General features: G+C 35.5%; 1 protein-coding gene across 4 annotated transcripts in view; it reads left to right on the forward strand.

Moving 5' to 3' along the window:
* Nucleotides 1-20,000, forward strand: part of LOC135195759 (synaptogenesis protein syg-2-like) — a 926,712-nt gene that overhangs the window by 880,369 nt on the left and 26,343 nt on the right. For all 4 annotated transcript variants that reach the window (XM_064222210.1, XM_064222209.1, XM_064222207.1 and 1 more), the window contains 3 exons: nt 2,277-2,431; nt 6,049-6,193; nt 7,004-7,134. In XM_064222210.1, coding sequence (XP_064078280.1) covers nt 2,277-2,431; nt 6,049-6,193; nt 7,004-7,134 — 431 coding nt within the window. The remainder of the gene's footprint in view (nt 1-2,276; nt 2,432-6,048; nt 6,194-7,003; nt 7,135-20,000) is intronic.

The following is a 20,000-nucleotide window of genomic DNA, read 5'->3' on the forward strand; positions in this document are numbered from 1 at the left end:
TCTATCTTTCTTTCTTTCTTATGTATTTATTTATTCCTTTAGTGTTCTTTGTTACCTACTATGAATATTTAGTTTGACTGTTTTTTCTTTCTTTTTTACTCTCCTTCCCTTGTCTAAAATGACGGTATTCTTTTGTATATTCCCGCATATGGCCCTGAGCTGAAATGAGCATATTATTATTATTATTTATTATTATTATTATTATATTATGCTAACGCCTCTTGTTGCAGTTGTTGACGTTGCAAATATTCAAATTCATAATCAAGCTTACATGTCATATGTCCAGATATGTCTAGGCTCCCAATACAACAGTAAGACTTTGAAATCAGGGATTTCATTTAATCCCTGAATTTTTAAGGAGTTCGTAAACCCACCAATTCATTTTAGGGATATTTGATCCCCGAGGAGGCTAGTCCTAAACACGGCGAGACGGTGATTCAGCTACACTCTTTCGCCATGTTTAGTACTAAGCCAGACCCTCACGACGCTCTTGATTGGCTGTTGATAAGCCAATCACATGGCTGGAAACTCTCTCTCAAGAGTTCTCATAGGCAGGATGCATGTTCCACCTCTCCTGAGGGATAGTTTTGAAAGGCGTATCTCTCAAGAGAGGTTGAGCATACATCCTGCCTATGTGAACTCTTTCGAGAGACAGAGTTTCCAGCCCTGCGATTGGTTTTTCAACAGCCAATCAGGAGTGTCGTAAGGGACGGGCCTAGACATCAAATGCACAGTTGATGTGAATCTACTATAGTCCTTCAGGGATGGAATGTCCCGAAGTGAATTGGTTATTTCACGAATTCCCTGAAAATTTCAGGCATATCGTGAAATCCCCGCCTTCTGGGCAACCAACCCATTACCGGGATATCCTGACGTCACCAATTTTTCATCTTTCGTCATACTTGCTGCTCGATGCAATATTATTGCACGAACGTGATATACTATACCTGATATCCTTAATGGAGAGTGAAATGCTATTTTGAAATTCAAATCATTATTGGATTATTGTTGGCCCAAACCCAGTTTATTTTAAGCGGATTACCAAAGGACTGCGATGCTCATTGGATCTTCGGGGCAACCGGGTGGAACTGAAGCCCGGGTGGGTGGATAAGGGGGGGTGAGGGGGCGGGGGTATATAGGAAGGTCTACTTGGGCAGTTGATGCTGATGATACCGTTCGTCGAAAACATATGAACCCTGATTGATTTATGCGAATGAAGAATCGGTTTAGGCGAATAATCCGTGAATGATAATGATAATAATCCGTTTTATCTTCTATTGGTCTAATCGCTCCAATGGACGGCTATTATTAGTATTTCATTGATTATATTTTATTTATATTCATTGAATTTTTATTTTTAATGTTTTATTTTAATTTTCATTATTAGTATTATATTATTATTTTTAATTTTTAGTTTACGATTCGCCGTGAATATAGAAAGCAACGTTGACACGGCATCTTTCAACCTTACCTGTTTTATTTCTCTCTTTTACTCCTGTCCTGATTGTGGACAAAGCAAGCGACGAGTTGCCATCTGAAAGAGAGGAGTCATCAAAAGAAATGACTTCGTTTCTGTAAATAATTAATTCTTCCCTCTTACAAAATGTGGCTTGTGTAACTCAAATAAAAAGAAGGGCTCTAATAATTAAACTTTTCAACGTTAATAAATGGTGCTATATGAATCCATACGAGGCAAGATGAACTCTATTAACTTGGAAAGGAATCTTATGAAGGACGGAGTACCCAGAAGTTTGAAATATAAAAGGGGACTGAAGAATGAATAACAAGAAAATTGAAATTTCAGGAGAAAATATTTTATTCTTGAACTTTTAGAATGTATAAAATATTTTTTTTAAACTTTAAATTTCAATATGAAAGATTCCTTCAGTCATTTAACAAATAATGAAATTTGCAGTATACGAAGACTTTTTTTTTTTTTTTTTTTTTTTTTTTTTTTTTTTTTTTTTTTTTTTTTTTAATCTTTGAATTTCGAAAGACTTCGGTCATTAGCAAATACTGAAACTTGGAATACATGATTTTTTTTAAAAATTCAAAGACTTCTTCAGTCATTAGCGTAAACTGAATCTTTTGGAATAATTTTATTTAAGCTTTAAATATCAAAGAACTTATCAGTCATTAACAAATACTGAAGGTTTTGGAATATGCAAAAGAAAAACCTGTTTATTTCTTCAGTCACTAACAAATGCTAAATAGAATTTCCCTGCACCTCCTCCTCCTCCTCCTCCTCCTATTTCTTCTTCTTCTTCCCAAAACAGTTCAGCCGGTGAACGTCAGCGTGATTTCGGGGAGTGGCTCCCTCAGTGCCAACACCGACTACGAGCTAGTGTGCAAAGCCTGGGGCTCCAGACCTTCGGCAGTCATTACCTGGTGGAAGGGAGGCACTCAGCCTCTGAACGATGCCGTCATGACGGTGAGTGAGCCTGTCCTCCTGTCTCTCTGTCTGTCTGGGTGTCCTGTCAGTGTCTTACTTTCCCTCATACTTCCTTGTCTAATCATATTATAATGCTAACTTCATGTATTCCTTTCTCTCTGTAATTGTATGAATTTTTGAGGTCTGTCTTGCACTTCTTTGTCTTTCTTTATAAAACTTTCTATCTTCTCCTCATGTTTTCTGATCTCTCTGTAAATGTAGAAATTTGAAGGGTCTGTCATGTACTTTCATTTCTTGAGACAGCAATATCAAGCTGTACTTTCATTAATTTCATTTCACCAGGCGTTAAAAGAAAGATGTTACGACCCCTAGGAGGCCGTTCTGCAGAATCTTTTAAAGATGTTATTTAGGGATCGTAGGCAGTAGTAATGCAACACAATGAATGGGAATGTGGTAAACAAACACCAAGAAAACTAACAATATTTATTATAAAACAAAACTTAATACTAAATCAACCTTGTGCAAGTACAAATGAACCCAGTATCCAGAGAGCTATATGGCAATTATATGCCCAGAAGACAGATTAACATGTCTTCAACACAAGGTTTCCCTAAAACTAAAAAGCTAAACCCTAAACCAGTAATATAAATAGAAAACACTGTAATTAGCAAATAAACAGCTCTAATAGAGCGGGCCCAAAATGAATACACTAGCCTAAAACTAAAGAAAGCTAGAAAGAAGTAATAAGAGTTCAATAAAAGTGAAAACCTTAAAATTACCTACCTAATTAATAAATCTAAATTTACGCACAAACCACAATCAATCATAACAAGGTTATACCATCAAAAATTATAACAATATATCAATATGAGTAAGGATATATAGATCCTATACGCTTATGTTAAGGAATAACCAATTTACTCATTCCTTTGGAGGAGGTGTCCACGGAGTCGCTGGGGACCACCAGTCTGCTACATTAAGGGAGCTACTGAACACTAGGTCAGACCGATAAGCAGCAGACGTTTCCCGAAGGAAAATACAAAGGTCGACACCTTACCTAGCGTTAGCCTCCCTACGTAACTCCTCACGAGCCTCGACAGCCCAGACGTGCAGAGCAACACCAAGACCCTCAGTACACCGGGGCACGGCAGAAGCCTCTCCTACAGAGCTGGGATATCCAGCGCCAGCCCTGTCTACCCGGGGACTCCTCCGACGGGGGAAAAAGCAAGGGGGCAGGTCGCAAGTGACACAAGTCCTTGCGAGGCAGAGATATAAGCCGTGATCAGTAAATCCGCCGCAGGTGGCTCTTCATACACCGGCGGGTCAAAACGAGGAATATTATGAAGTAAATCCTCCAACAAATAATATTCCGAGGTGGCTGCTGCACTAGTCCTTCTGGGATGACGATACGGCCCGAACTGTTCTGAGAAGGCGACATACTTTTCCAGCGCAACACTCGCACCGTCACTCACTCTCCAATGAAAGTAAACAATAACAAAGCGTTAATAGGGTGGTTTGATAACTATCTACTAGAGGAAGAAGCAACAGCATCACTATCACAATATTCAAAGTAATGCACAACGAACTATGTACCTTAATACTTAAACATAAAAATAAAGAAAATATTACACTCGACCAAGGTTGATCTGAAAATAAAAACAATTATTTACACTTACATGACAAAAGACTACTTAATAACCTGCATTGTCCCGGATCAGACATTCAAGACCCCATGGGAAAATGATGAGACACCATTGCTGTCTTCTTTTTCATGACGTATCAAAGTTAGAATCCCCTTTCAGCCCTCTGTCAACACGGAAGAGCAAGATTGTATTGCTACCTTCCTTTTTAGCCCTTAGAAAATTAAGAATCTCTCTCTCTCTCTTCTCTCTCTCTCTCTCTCTCTCTCTCTCTCGCACAGAGAAGGAAGACCTCATCCCTTTTCATTTCACAGCAGAAAAACAAAATCCCTTTTACTCAGTTTCCTCGAAAAAGACAAGAAAAATGAATGTGAGACTACTTACCTTTCTCTTTTTCGACTTTTAATAGGAAGGTAAACTTTTTATCCCTCTTTATTTTAACCTTAGAGGGCTTTATTCTCTTTACTTTAACCGTAGACTTGACGCTTTATTTAACCGTACAGACTACACACTTTTTAATTTAATATTGCAGACCTTTTGAACCTTCCGCGACGCGAGGCTTTATTTTAACCTAATACACTTACTCTCCTTATTTTAACCTTACTCACTTGACACTCCCTATTTTAACTTCACAGATTTGGCACCATTTTAACCTTACAAACTCAACACTTATTTTAACCTTACTGACTTAACCCCCTTTGTTTTAACTTTACAGACTTGGCACTATTTTAACCTTACAGACTTCATACTTTATTTTAACCTTACAGTCTCAATACTATTTAACCTTGCAGACTTAGGATTCTTTATTATAACCTTACAGTCTAAACACACTGTATTTTAACCTTACAGACCTAACACTATTTTAACCCTACAGATTTAACACTGTTTTATAATGTTGATGTCTAAATGCTCCGTATTTTAACCTTACTGACTTACTCTATTTTAACCTTCACTTAATACTTGCTGTATTTGTTTTTATCTTACAAACTTAACACTATACTAACCTTACAGTCTTACACACTTTATTTTAACCTTTCAGACTTAATACTATTTTATCCTTACAGATTTAACACTTTATTGTAACCTTGATGTCTTAACACCATTATAACCTGACAGAATCAACACTTTATTCTAACCTTACAAGCCTAACCCTCTTTATTCTAACCTTACAGATTTCACACTATTCGAATCCTTTACAAACTAAGCAGTCTTTTCAACCTTACAGACTTAACCATTATATAACCATATTCGAGAAAAACGATGATGTATGGGGAAAAAACATGTTTTTTAAACACCACTCGGGTCGTGCTCGACCCAACTAACCTATCCAGGGTTAACCTTACAGGACCAATATCTAACCGTTATCTTCAACCTTATAGGACTATTATCTTTAACCTTACAGAATTAACCATTATTTAACCAGTATCTTTAACCTTACAGGACCATTATCTAACCATTATCTTTAACCTTACAGATTTAACCATCATCTTTAAACTTACAGAACCATTATCTTTAACCTGAAAGACTTAACCATTATCTTTAACCTTACAAGACCATTATCTAACCATTATCTTCAACCTTACAGACTTAACCATTATCTTTAAACTTACAGGACCATTATCTTTAACCTTACTGCCTTTACCATTATCTTTAACATTACAAGGCCATTATCTAACCATTATCTTTAACCTTATAGGACCATAATCTTTAACCTTACAGGACCATTATCTTCAACATTACAGACTTAACCATTATCTTTAACCTTATAGGACCATTATCTTTAACCTTATAGGACCATTATCTAACCATTATCTTCAACCTTACAGACTTAACCATTATCTTTAACCTTATAGGACCACTATCTTTGACCTTACAGGACCATTATCTAACCATTATCTTCAACCTTACAGACTTAACCATTATCTTTAACCTTACAGGACCATTATCTTTACCCTTACAGGACCATTATCTTCAACCTTATAAAGGCTAAATTCTCTCTCTGTTCTAACCTCGCAGACGACCTCAGACGGCAACGTGACCACCTCGATCTTGAAGTACAGAGCGGAGATGACAGACAACGGGAAGTACCTCACCTGTCGGGCTGAGAACAAACTCATCGCCCATTCGTCCAAGGAGGACGGCGTCAAGCTTAATATTCATTGTGAGTTGGATGGCCTTGCTACTTTTTTTGTGGTTTCTTTGTAGTTTATTCTTTTTTGTTTTGTTAGATTTCACAGTGCTCCTTTTTTATTTAAAATTATTGCGATCGCATTCCATTCTTCACACAAACATTATATATAGTATAAGTATGTTAGTTTTTTAAAGTTTTTTTTTATTGGATTAATTGCGAGTGTTGACGTTTCTGACAAAATTTCAGTAGCTAAAGAAGATATATTTCTGCTGGACTTCTCCGTTCGAGAATGACAATCTAACTTTGATGTCTCTCCACCTTTTTCTATATTCAACTTATAGTTTTTTTTTCTATACTTTGCCAACTAAGATACAATTTTTCAAAGAGTTTATAATTAGAATAATTGCAAATGTTGAAGTTTCTCTGACCAAAGTTTCGGTTGCCAAAGAAAACATTTTGGTAATTTTTTGTATATTTTGATTACCATGTTTTTTTCTGTCTTTTGTCGATTAAATAAAAATTTTCAAAAATGTTATAATTGGATTAATTACAAATGGTGTAGTTTCTGAAAAAATAAACTCCCTTGGTAAAGATCTATTTCAGGAGGGCTTCTCTGTCCGAGAATGTCATTGATCCAAATTTGATGTCTCTCTATCTTTTTCTATATTTAACTTTCATTCTTTTTTTTAAATTTAATTAATAGAGCATTTTCAAAAAGTTTTTAATTGGGTTAAATGCAAATTTTGACGTTTCTGCCAAAATTCTTAAGTAAAATCCACTTCAGTCGAACTTCTCCCTTCAAAGGATAACCATAACCTAACTTCCCTGTTCCTCCTTCAGATAAACCCGTGGTGACCCTCCAGATGGGCAGTACCCTCGATCCGGGCAGCATCAAGGAGGGCGACGACGTCTATTTCGAATGCCACATCAACGCCAACCCGGATGTGTATCAGGTCAAGTGGTACCACAATGTAAGTGACCTCGACTTACCTTTGAATTCTGGGACGCTTTGTCCTACATTCACATATATAAATATAGACACGTGCATTTAATAATATATATATATATATATATATATATATATATATATATATATATATAATATATATATCTGTGTGTGTGTGTGTGTGATGAATATATAAGTAAAGGCAAAAGCTCACAAATGAAAGTGAAAACGCAGGAGTCCTGCGAGGCCTTTCGAATCAGTGTCCTTTACTGCTCTAAGTAAAGGACATGAGTCGAAAGGCCTCGCAGTATACTCCTTTGTTTCACATTATTGCGTCGCTTTTGCCTTTATATATATATATATATATATATATATATATATATATATATATATATATATATATATATATATATATATATATATATATATATATATATATATATATATATATATATATATATATATATATATATATATATATATATATATATATATATATATATATATATATATATATATATATAAATATATATATATATATATATATATATATATATACACACACACACACACACACACGCACATATATGCCCACACACATACATACATACATACACAACAAAGCACACAGACACATTTACACACTCAAATGCTTCAGCCCTTTATATCTGCCATCAGCTTCCGGCCAAATAAAACTGTTTTCCATTCCAATGCATCGACATACATCCGGTCCCGTGTCTCAGCTCCTTAATGTGGTGACTTAACTTCCTTCGGAGATTGAGGAGATGAGAGAGAGAGAGAGAGAGAGAGAGAGAGAGAGAGAGAGAGAGAGAGAGAGCCGACACATCTGTTGAGGGACGACTTGTCAAACGTAATCACCAACTTCCCTGGAGAGAGAGAGAGAAAAAAAAAGTCCCTCTCCTAAAAAAAAAAAAAGAAAAAAATAAAGCTCGTTTTGTTGCCATTCTGAAAGAATTGGTAGGTAGTTGGTGCCGACCTTTTGTTTGTTTATTGGTCGGGTGAACATCAAATATTTTCGTTGTCACTGTGGTTTATATTTTTTTATAACTTTTTTTATTTTCCGACATTAACGTTTTCTATGATAGCTGAAATATGTGTGGAGTAGTTTTTATCTCTTTCTCACTTGTTTTGTTCTTTCGATTTGTCTCCACACAATTTTTTGTGTTGGGGGTGGCGGAGGTAGAGGTTGTTAGGGATGGGGGGGGGGGGGGGGGGGGGGGGGGGAAGGGGTAGCTTTATTAGTGTCATCTGGCATCAAGTTATATTTGATATTTGTCGAAGGCAGCATAATGTGAAATTTCATTTTAATTTTCCAAAAAAAATTATACTTCAAAATTATCTTGTTTTGGTAAAAATCTGTTTATCCTACAAGAGATTAAAAAGAACAATAGCCCCTCCAAATAACAAAACATTAGTCCCCCCAAAAAAGCACACACACAAACAATAGTGAAAACCAATACAGTAGTTCTCCTCAAAAGACAATTATCACCCAACCCAAAGAGAACAAGACAATAGTCCCCCCAAAGAGATAATAGTCCCCCTCAAAAAAAAAAAAAAAAAAAACCCCCCCCAAAAAAAAAAAAAAAAAAAAAAAGACTGTACAACCTCCCCCCAAAAAACATTCAATAGTCAAATCTAAAAAACAAGACAATAGCCTCCCCACCAAAAAAGACAATAGTCCCCCAAAATAACAAGACAATAGTTCTCCCACGAAAAAAAAGTCCTTTCCCTAAAATAAAGACAATAGTCTTCCACCCCCCCCCCCCAAAGAAAAAAGAAAGTAGTCGCTCCACCCACTACCCTAAAAAAAAAAAATGAAGAAGACACATCTACTACTTTCATTCTTAAACTATTATGTCCTCTGTTGAGCAACTTCCAAAACATTGGCAACCCCATCATATACCTCCACAGAGGAAGGAAAGTTAGATCCCACATCATTTTGTGTCCCAAGGAATTGGAGACGTTACAAAGGTAACGAGGAATTTTTTTTTTTTTATCCTACAACGATACATGTGACCTTGTTGACCGTGAACCGAAAGAGTAGATATCTATCGAATGATTTAGAGAAAAAATTATTTCGATAGTGTCTGTTCTCATGCTGAGAGAAAAGAATTATTTCTATAGTGTCAGAAATATTTTCATGTTGAGAAAAATAAAATGATTTCGATAGTGTCTATTCTCATGTTAATAGTGAATAAAGTATTTTTATCAAGGTCGTTGATAATTCTACAGACTTTCCACTACTGTTGATAACAGATTTGGGCAATCTCTCTCTCTCTCTCTCTCTCTCTCTCTCTCTCTCTCTCTCTCTCTCTCTCTCTCTCTCCAAGAATAGGTATTAACTTCATCACTTTTCTAACACTGTTTTTCTCGAGAATGAACGACTATAAATCTCTCTCTCTCTCTCTCTCTCTCTCTCTCTCTCTCTCTATCTCTCTCCAAGAATAGGTATTAACCTCATCACTTTTCTAACACTGTTTTTCTCGAGAATGAACGACTATAAATCTCTCTTTCTCTCTCTCTCTCTCTCTCTCTCTCTCTCTCTCTCTCTCTCTCTCTGCAGCTAACCCTATTACACATTTTTTGTAAATCGTTCAATATTTTCCCGAAGCGAGAGCCCAATGCGAGCCTTAAAAAATTCCGCCTCCATAATCCAGCGCCAGCTTAACTAATCCTTTGTATGTTAATGACTTAAAAGTCTCTGAATAATTCCATTTCTTTTCCCCTCTTTCCAACCTTCTCTCTTTTTATCCTTTTTTTTTTTTTCTTTTAATGTAGCAACTCCTATTTTGGCCAGAATATCGCTGGTGGGCGCATCAGAAAATGCGTAGCGTATATATATACCTTCACTGTCCTAATTTGAATAATAGTGGGGTTACGGTTAGCGGCTGAAAAAGGTGCATTTAGCCGCTGTTACGTAACGCCGAATGAACGACAGTAAATGAGGATTGCTTATTCTCACGCCCGGTAGACGGGTATGTGTTTGTCAGTGCTCCTCACGCGAGGCACTGTAGACATTACTTAAAGTTCATTGCAGCGTTCCGTCGGTCCCTAGCTGCATCCCCTTTTACTGCACTTCCATTTATATTCTCTTTCTTCCGTCTTGACATCCAACCTCTCTCATAACATCTCTCAAATCTTCCTACTCCCAGTTTCCGTTTTAGCGCTGAATGACCTCGTAGGTCCCAGCGCTTAACTTCTATACATATTCCTTATCAGACGATTCAGAACTTCTCTGACTCTGTTTAGGTTTGGAACTCATTCGTGCTTCTGTTTTCTCTTGACTTTCATAGAAATTATTTTCATTTCACATGCTGAAAGTATCGCTCACGCATTCGTTACACCCACCTTTTGCTCGTTTTTCGGGCCTGGGCTACTAAAGGGCGTTAGGTTGCTAGTCAGATTTGTATTTGCTCTTAGAAAACGTTTAAGTCATACTGTTGTTTCCACACATTCTACTGAACGTCAAACTGTTGTTTCCCACATTCCCCTTTATCTCAAACTGGTGTTTCCTCATTTTACGTCATATTGTTGTTTCCCAACTTTATGCCAAACTGTTGTGTCCCCACTTTACGTCAAACTGTTGTTTCCTCACTTTATGTCAAACTGTTTTTTCTCCACTTTACGTCAAACTGTTGTTTCTCCACATTCATTTTTACGTCAAACTGTTGTTTCCTCACTTTACGTCAAACTTGTTTCCCCCGCATACCACCCCCGCATACCACTTTAACACCAAACTGTTGTTTCCCCACATTCCACTTGGCATCGAACTGTTGTTTCCCCACATTCCACTTGGCATCGAACTGTTGTTTCCCCACTTTACGTCAAACTGTTGTTTTTCTACATTCCACTTTATGCCAAACGGTTGTTTACCCACTTTACGTCAAACTGTTGTTTCTCCACAATCCACTTTACGCCAAACTGTTGTTTCCCCACTCTACGTCAAACTGTTGTTTCTCCACAATCCACTTTACGTCAAACTGTTGTTTCCCCACTCTACGTCAAACTGTTGTTTCCTCACTCTACGTCAAACTGTTGTGTCTCCACATTCCACTTGACGTCAAACTGTTGTTTCCTCACTTTACGTCAAACTGTTGTTTCCCCACTTTACGTCAAACTGGTTTCTCCACTTTACGTCAAACTGTTGTTTCCCCACATTCCACTTGACGTCAAGCTGTTGTTTCCCCACATTCCACTTGACGTTTCACCACACCTTTACATTACCCACGAGGCTTCGAGGAACATCTCGAAGCACTTCAAGATCTCGTTCAAAATTAGGAAGCTGTATCAGATGGAAGTTATAACTCGGAGATGATTCTCAAGTACAATTGATCGGTTATCTCAGCTGAAGGATTAGATTATCAATCTCAGAGAGAGAGAGAGAGAGAGAGAGAGAGAGAGAGAGAGAGAGAGAGAGAGAGAGAGAGAGAGAGAGAAGCAGTACTCGTGGATACAATCACAAATGCCAAACGCGTTCCTCAAAAATGTTTTTCATTTTTAAGAATAACATTAATTTTTAGAGCCATTTAATATAAGTAGCATCTTATCTTCAGAAAAATGCCGAATTTAATGTCGTACAGCAATTCTTGGCATTGGGTTTTTTTTTTTTTTTTTTTCATTAACTAAATTTTATTCAAAGTAAACAGTTTACCAGTACATCGATTAGTTTGATTCTGAGAACGATTTGATATGAAAATTATTTTTTTTTATTAAAAGCATCGAAACTGTTAAGTTTATACTTCGTGTTTTGCAGAGTCCGCTAGAGAAAACCAGTTTGCTGTGAGAGAGAGAGAGAGAGAGAGAGAGAGAAACCTTACGCACACCGCATTAGGATAATTTGTCACCATTTTGAGTGTCATGACATAAACTTTATGGTTTTTCCGTCGTGGAGATTGCATTTCGTGTCCTATGCATGAGAGAGAGAGAGAGAGAGAGAGAGAGAGAGAGAGAGAGAGCCTTATGCATACCGCATTAAGTTAATTTATCACCGCTTTGAATGTCTTGACCTTTTTTTTTTTGTGGTTATGCAGATTGTATTCCGTGTTCTCTGCACGAGAGAGAGACCTTACAGACCTTACAGACCTTACAGTTCGTTCGGGTTGCCAGGTCCCTCAGTGTGGCGGCGCTCTAATGTCTACCAGAGAGTTGCTAGTACATCTTCCGGTATATTTAGCATCTTCCAATCTTGGATGGTCTGGGATGCAGTTTAGATATTTGTCGAGCTTATTCTTAAACACATCTACGCTCACTCCTGATATATTCCTCAAATGAGCTGGCAACGCATTGAATAGACGCTGCATTTATCGATGCTGTGCGTAGTGGATTAATGTCCTGTGTGGCTTTCCTTCCTTTTTTTCCTGGTATAGTTTTGGGCACTATTAATCTACCTCTGCTTGCTCTTTCTGATATTTTTAGTTCCATGATATTTTCTGTTATTCCTTCTATCTGTTTCCATGCCTGAATTATCATGTAGCGTTCTCTCCTTTCTAGGACTATATAATTTTTAAGGATTGTAGTCTTTCCCAGTAGTCTAGGTCCTTAACTTCTTCTATTCTAGCTGTAAACAGGACCTTTGTACACTCTCTATTGTGCAATATCCTTTTGATAGTGTGGGTACCATATCATATTGCAATATTCAAGTGGACTACGAACATATGTTTTATAAAGCATAATCATGTGTTCAGCTTTCTTGTTTTGAAGTGCCGTAACAACATTCCCCATTTTTGCTTTACATTTTGCCAACAGGATTGCTATTTGATCATTGCATAACATGTTCCTATTCATCATCACACCAAGGTCTTTAACTGCTTCCTTATTTGTGATTGTTCTCATTATTAGGTCCCCTATATGCATATAGCTTTCCTTCTCTGTCTCCATAATTTATTGATTCAAATTTATCAGAGTTAAATACCATCCTATTTACCTCTGCCCAATCATATACTTTGTTAAGGTCTCTTTGTAGAGCGTTCCTATCTTCATCACAAGTAATTTCTCTACTTATTCTTGTGTCATCAGCGAAACTACTCACTACCGAATCCTTAACATTACTGTCTATGTCTTCAATCATAATAACAAACAATATTGCAGCTAGCACCGTACCTTGTGGCACACCGGATATTACCTTGGTTTCATCCGATTTCTCATCGTTTGCAATAACTATCTGTTTTCTGTTTGTGTAAAAATTCTTTTAACCATCTTCCTACTTTATCTACGATATTGTGTTTTCTAATTTTCTTTGCTAATATATTATGGTCTACTTTGTCAAAAGCTTTTCTTGCAAAGTCTAGATAAACCACATCTGTCATTTCTTTTCATATTTTTGAATATGTTCGCACGGTGGACTAACAGTTGGGTTTGTGTACTTTTTCCGGGTACGAAACCGTGTTGTCCTATATTAAGAAACAAAATTATTATATTAAATGTTTCATAATATTTTTCTTCATTACCCTTTCATACACTTTCATAATATGTGATGTTAGACTCACAGCCTCCTAATTACTTGCCTCTAGTCTTGATCCACTTTTGAAAGTAGGGGTGATATATGCTAATTTGTGCTCATCATAAATCTTGCCTGTATCTACACTTTGTCTTAATAATATTGCAAGTGGCTTTGCGATAGAATGAACTACTTTCTTTAACAAAATAGCAGGGACTCCATCCGGCCCTGCAGCAGCTCCATTTTTAATTTCATTAATTGCCTGCACAATATCATCTTCATTAATTTCTATGTCAGCTTAATATTCACTATTTTCTTCCCTTACTTCTATATCATTATCTTCATTATCTATTCTAGGGGTGAATTCTCTCTTATATCGTTCTGCCAGTATGTTGCAAATTTTCCTTTTTTTCATTCGTTAATCTCCCTTCAATTCTCAGAGGGCCTATTTCTATTCTTCTTTTATTCATCTTCTTCGCATATGAGTATAATAGTTTGGGGTTTTGCTTTGATATTTAATAGGGTTTTTTCTTCCAAGTCCCGTTTTCATTTTCTTTTGATTGTATAATCTTTTGTTCTGCTCCTTTTCTATCTTACTTTTTAGTTCTATAACTTTCCATGCATTTTTTTCTTTTGCAAGACCTTTTCCACTTTCTGATTTTCTGGAACAAGATCCTTCTGTCTCTTGGTATGCTGAATGATGTTACTTTTCTTCTTCGGTATATTTTTCCACTATTTTCTCCAATATTTTATATAATATCTCCGTATTTACCCTTATGTCATCACTTACGAAAATGTTATCCCAATCTTTGTTTAATTCTTCATTAATTTCTGACCATTTTATATTTTTACTGTAAGAACGTGTATTTTCCATATCCTTCCCACTTTTTCATTTCTTGCTTATCTCTATTTTTCCACTTGCTTTGGAAATGAACTGTTAATTCTATGGACATTATGGTTCTGAAATACTCGCATTATAAACTATTATTTCTTTAACACATAATTCATCTCGTTCACAAATACTAGGTGCTAAAGTATTTTCCTTTCTTGTGGCAGGTGATTTATTTGTTGAATGTTGTATTCTAGTAGCATATCTAATAGCTTTTCAAATTGCCTCTTATCTTCTGCACTACTATTACTCTCTTTTTTATATGTATAAGTACAACCACAATCTCCTATTCGTTTCTTCCATTCTACGAAAGGAAAGTTTGAAGTCACCAGCATAGAGAATAGTCCAGTCCTTGTGATTTCTACATATATCATCCAATTTTTTCAATTATTAAGTCAAACTCTTTATATTAGGAGGTCTATATATTACTATGTTCATCAATTTTTCAGATTCAAATTCTACCGCTATTAGTTCACATTCTGAGTTACTATATTTCTCATATATTTTTCTTGTTTTTTGTCTTTCCCATATATTGCGGTTCCCCTTGATTCCTATTTTTTGCTATCTGATCTATAAGTTTGGAACCCTTTTATTTGATCATCATTCCCAGTCTCTTGGGAATACCAGGTTTCACTTATATTCATTATATCTATTTTCTTTCATTTTGGGTTAGTTCTTCTTAAGTACTCTATTTTTCTTTTTGAGTTACTCGTAACTAAACCCTGCACATTCATCACTATGATGGTTTGCGTGTTTTTCTCCTTCATTTAATACTGGTAGTAATAAGGATTTTCCCCATGTCTCTTTCCTGTTCTGGTATGTTGTTCTTTTTTTCATTTCCAGAAATTCTGACATTAAAAAATCCAACTTTTCCATAATATTTGATCTTCCTTCATCATAATTATTCATTTTGTGTCTGAATCTGCATTTTTTCTCCGTTTCTGCAATATCCTCTTGCATAATAAATACAGTTATTATCTCTTGAGTAGAATTTCGGAGCTGATGCTTTGAAATTTTTTGCTTGACACCTCGCATGATTCTCATTTGGTGGTTTGCTTTTCTCTTTTACCTGATATTCTTGATTTCTCTCTTTATTTGTTTCTTCTTTTTATTTTGGATTTTATTACTTGGTTGGTTATTTATTTGATTATGATTCATGGCTACAGGGTGCATATATTTGCATTTTTTGTCGAACTTACATCCTTTTCCTTCTTTTAGGTTTTTACTATTTTTGGATGCAGATCTCTGCAATCATCCCCATATCCATCTAAGTATGCACATTTACCATATATTTCATAGTTTTGACATATCTTAGGATGTTTGTAGTAACATCTTTCTCCAAATCTGCAATTCCCTCTTTTCAAAAGGTTGCAGATTTTGTCTTTCTTGTCTATTTTTTCCTCTTTCCCGTCATTGTGTAGATCTGGGTAGAGCCTCTTCGGGATTTGCTTTTCTGTTGTCATATCGTAATTTATTTCTTCTTCGTAGGTATGCTGCTTTATTGCCCTCATATGTAGTATCAATGAGTATCTCTGCATCCATACTTTTATCTTGTTCTTTGTTTTCCTTATTTTTTTCTGTCATTTCATTTTTGTTTACTTCTCTTCCGTTTTCCTCTTCTTCTTTTCTTCTTCTTCTTCCTCTTCCTCTTCTTCTTCATCCTCAACTATTTGGTACATTCAATCTTGATTAATACAATGTCTATCCACCATTCTTATTCCATGATAAGACATGTTGAAACAAAAAAAAAAATTCTTGTATCTTTTCTCAAATCTTGTATTACCTCAGCACACTGTGGATGGGTCGGAATGTTGCATGCAGCACATTTTCTGATTAGGTTTTGTGGTTTGACTATGCTATACCAAACCTTACACAGTTTGCATGCTTTTGGCATTCTTTTTCCTAATGCATCAATTAGGATATTCACAAGATTCACCTTATTCATTTTCTTTGTCGAATATGTTGGTATGTATATTTTCTTTATGAGTCTCTTGACCACTTGGATTTTATTTGGAACTTCTTCAATTATTTTCAAGATGTTTTCATTAGATTTGTTCCAGTTTGAAGGATTATATCCTTCTAATATATCTATGAATGCTTTTGTATCTTTTGGTTAGGACTGTTGCTGATTTCATAGATGAGAAATGCCAGTTCCCTTCCTGCTACCTCATCGTATTGCGAATCTGCTAAACACGCCAAATTACGCCACCTCTTCCCGCAGTTGGAACTTACTGCCATCTTGTTCTGATTTATAGTATTACACTTGATAAACTAACTTAGAAGACGCTTTATCCTACTATTTTCACACTAATCTTATCACCGATAGTTCACGAACACTTCTAGATATTTCTCAAATTCTAGTCGTATGTTAAACTTGTGAAATCTGTTGATTAATCTGACTTCACGCGGGTACGTCTCACCAAGCAAGATGGCTACTACGAGAGAGAGAGAGAGAGAGAGAGAGAGAGAGAGAGAGAGAGAGAGAGAGAAATGACCCGCCCGGATAAAGCAATGAGATAGTTTATCACTTTGACATAGCTTGATACTTTACCTGTATACGCTTAAAACGATTATAGATTGGGCAATTCATCTTTGTAAGTTTGAACCGATCGTTTTAAAAAATTTCTGGTTGTAGCGACGAGAAAGAAAGAACGAAAGTAAAAAACGCAGCAGTTGCAATTTGCAAAACATGATAAAGAGATTTCTTTAAAGAAAATTGCAGAGTAAGTTAATCTTTTATTCGACATTTATTCTAAATTATCAGTGGATTTTTTTTGTACGTCTTAACGCGTTATATATATATATATATATATATATATATATATATATATATATATATATATATATATATATATACTGTATATATACATATATATATATATATACTATATATATATATTATATATATATATATATAATATTAGATATATATTTATATAATCATTTATGTAATTATGGTAAGTTATCATTCAGTGTAAATTTTGCACATCCTTCAGAAATACCAAATGAAGTAAGGCAAATGAATTTCTCGCCATAAAACATTATGGGATTTTAATTGACGAAAAATACTATAGGAACCTTTTAAATAATTATCTAGTTTTAAATTTAATCGTTTTAGACACAACTTCTTACTCTCTATGACCAATTTTTCCGATAACAGAAGCTGTAGAAATGACGAACAAGTTAGCTAATTAGGTTGAACAGGATCAATGTTCTTCAGAGAGAGAGGAGAGAGAGAGAGAGAGAGAGAGAGAGAGGACGAGAGAGAGAGAGAGAGAGATGCGAGGGGAGAAGAAGATAGAGAGGGGGGGGGGGGGGGGGGGGCAAGGGGGGTCTGACGTGTACCAACTTCGGGAAACATTCATTAACTATGTTTTATGAATGGGCTCGACAAGTACCAATTCCCTTTCTGTTAATGAACTCGTGTTTACCTCCGTAAGGACACTCTCTCTCTCTCTCTCTCTTCTCTCTCTCTCTCTCCTCTCTCTTCTCTCTCTCTTCTCTCTTCTCTCTCAGGTAAATAGAACACTCATACCCAATTTGTTATTCGAAGCAGAACCAGTGGTGCAGACAATATATATATATATATATATATATATATATATATATATATATATATATATACATATATAGATATATATATATATATATATATATATATATATATATATATATATATATATTATACACACATATAAGTATACACACATGTATACACGTGTTTGTGTATACACTTACATCCATACATAAATAATTTAGAACAGATCCAAAAACTTTTAAACCTACGAATCATCGAAGACCAGTTTGAAAAAAAAAAAAAATCTAGGGTCGCCAACAAAGGGCCTATTCCGAGCACTTCCCATATATCTTTTTGGAGACTGTATCCATAATGTAAGGTCGGTGCTTAGGTCACCCAAAGGTGAGACAGATATTACCATTCGTGTCTCCCAGGGCACGATTTATGTTGACCAATAACATCACGGAATAATGGGTTTACGGAGCTCAGGACCCTTGTGCTATAGCCTTCCTCTTTGCTTGGGATCTTCTTATAGTAAAGTCATCCCAGAAGAGAAATTGTTAGAAATTTTTCATTATTATTATTATTCATGAGATGAACCCTATTCATATGGAACAAGCGCACAACAGTGGCCATTACCGACTTGAAATTCAACCTTCTAAAGATTATGGTTTTCATTAGAAAGAAGTAACAGAAGGTAATGGGAAGTGCAGAAAGAAAAAATCACTTATTGAGAAAGAAATAATATAAATGGAAAAAATTAACAAATAAATAGAAAAAATTCAAGAAAATTATTACAATACAAGAATCGTATTAAGGAAGTAATGCATTGACATCTTCGTTTGAACTTCAGAAGTTCCAATTGCATGACTTTCTATGGGCGCTTCAATGGTCTTGAATGTGAGCTGTTTTACACACACACAACACACACACACACACACACACACACATACGTATGAGGTCTTTCTCTCTGGGTTAAAAAAACTCTGACCTGCATAGGGACGAAACTGCATCTTTTCTTTATGTGCTGTATAATTCTGAGGTGATTACAACGCTTTTGTTAATTATTATCTACCTTATAAAACTATTATCATTCCAAGAATATATCATATTATAAGTACAGTTCAGATAAATAATGCCGCACATAAATTAATAACGTCAGTTAAATATAAGTGTGCTTGTGGGTAAGCATACAGAAATGTATATAAAAAACAGAAAGATGAAGGAACTTAATTATCAAAAGTCCATAATGCTTATCTCATTAACTGGAGTGCGCAGGTTCGAGTTTGTGCCGTGGCAGGGCGCCTTTAGCCAAAACAGAGATCACGAAGAAAGGATTATTATATTGCGTCCTTATGCAGATCAGAGTTTTTGAACCAATAGGCAGAGGTAAAGAGTAGCCTTCAATTTCTTTTATATCTGGAAATGAAAGAGCTGAAATACTGAATCCATTTCAGTTGAACAAAAGGGTACAATCTGAGATCAGAGAATATTTTGCTATTTTCTAAATGAAAAGTCGTTAAATTGGGCGACCATATACCCCTTTTCTGCCCCAAACCCGAATAATACAACAAGCAGAAGTAAGATTTTGTTCTTTTGCAAGTGAAAGGTTAATAAACTGAGCGACCATGTACCTTTTTCTAGCCCAGACGCGAACAGTTTTTCTTCAGAGGGAATATAGTCAGAATGACAGTAATTGGAATGGCTGTATTATGCAAAGGAAGAGTTTAAAGTGGTAAGATTATTAAAGTAACTAAGTTGTTCGAGGATGACTCAGCCGATTAGATCAGATACCTCACCTCAAAATTCTGTAAAAAAAAAAAAAAAAAAAAAAAAAAAAAAAAAAAAAAAAAAAAAAAAAAAATACTCTTTCTGATTTTGAGAAAACGATTCGATAAGCGAAACCTTATTTACCGCTTCATTTTAACTGATGAAGATTTCTTAAAAATCTCTAATTAAACAACTTTTCGATTTTTTTTTATTCAGTTCAGCAATAGGATTTTTCCCTCTTATACGATACCTCCAATT

The sequence above is a fragment of the Macrobrachium nipponense genome, chromosome 16, assembly GCF_015104395.2.
Source record: "Macrobrachium nipponense isolate FS-2020 chromosome 16, ASM1510439v2, whole genome shotgun sequence".
Classification (NCBI taxonomy): Eukaryota; Metazoa; Arthropoda; class Malacostraca; order Decapoda; family Palaemonidae; genus Macrobrachium; species Macrobrachium nipponense.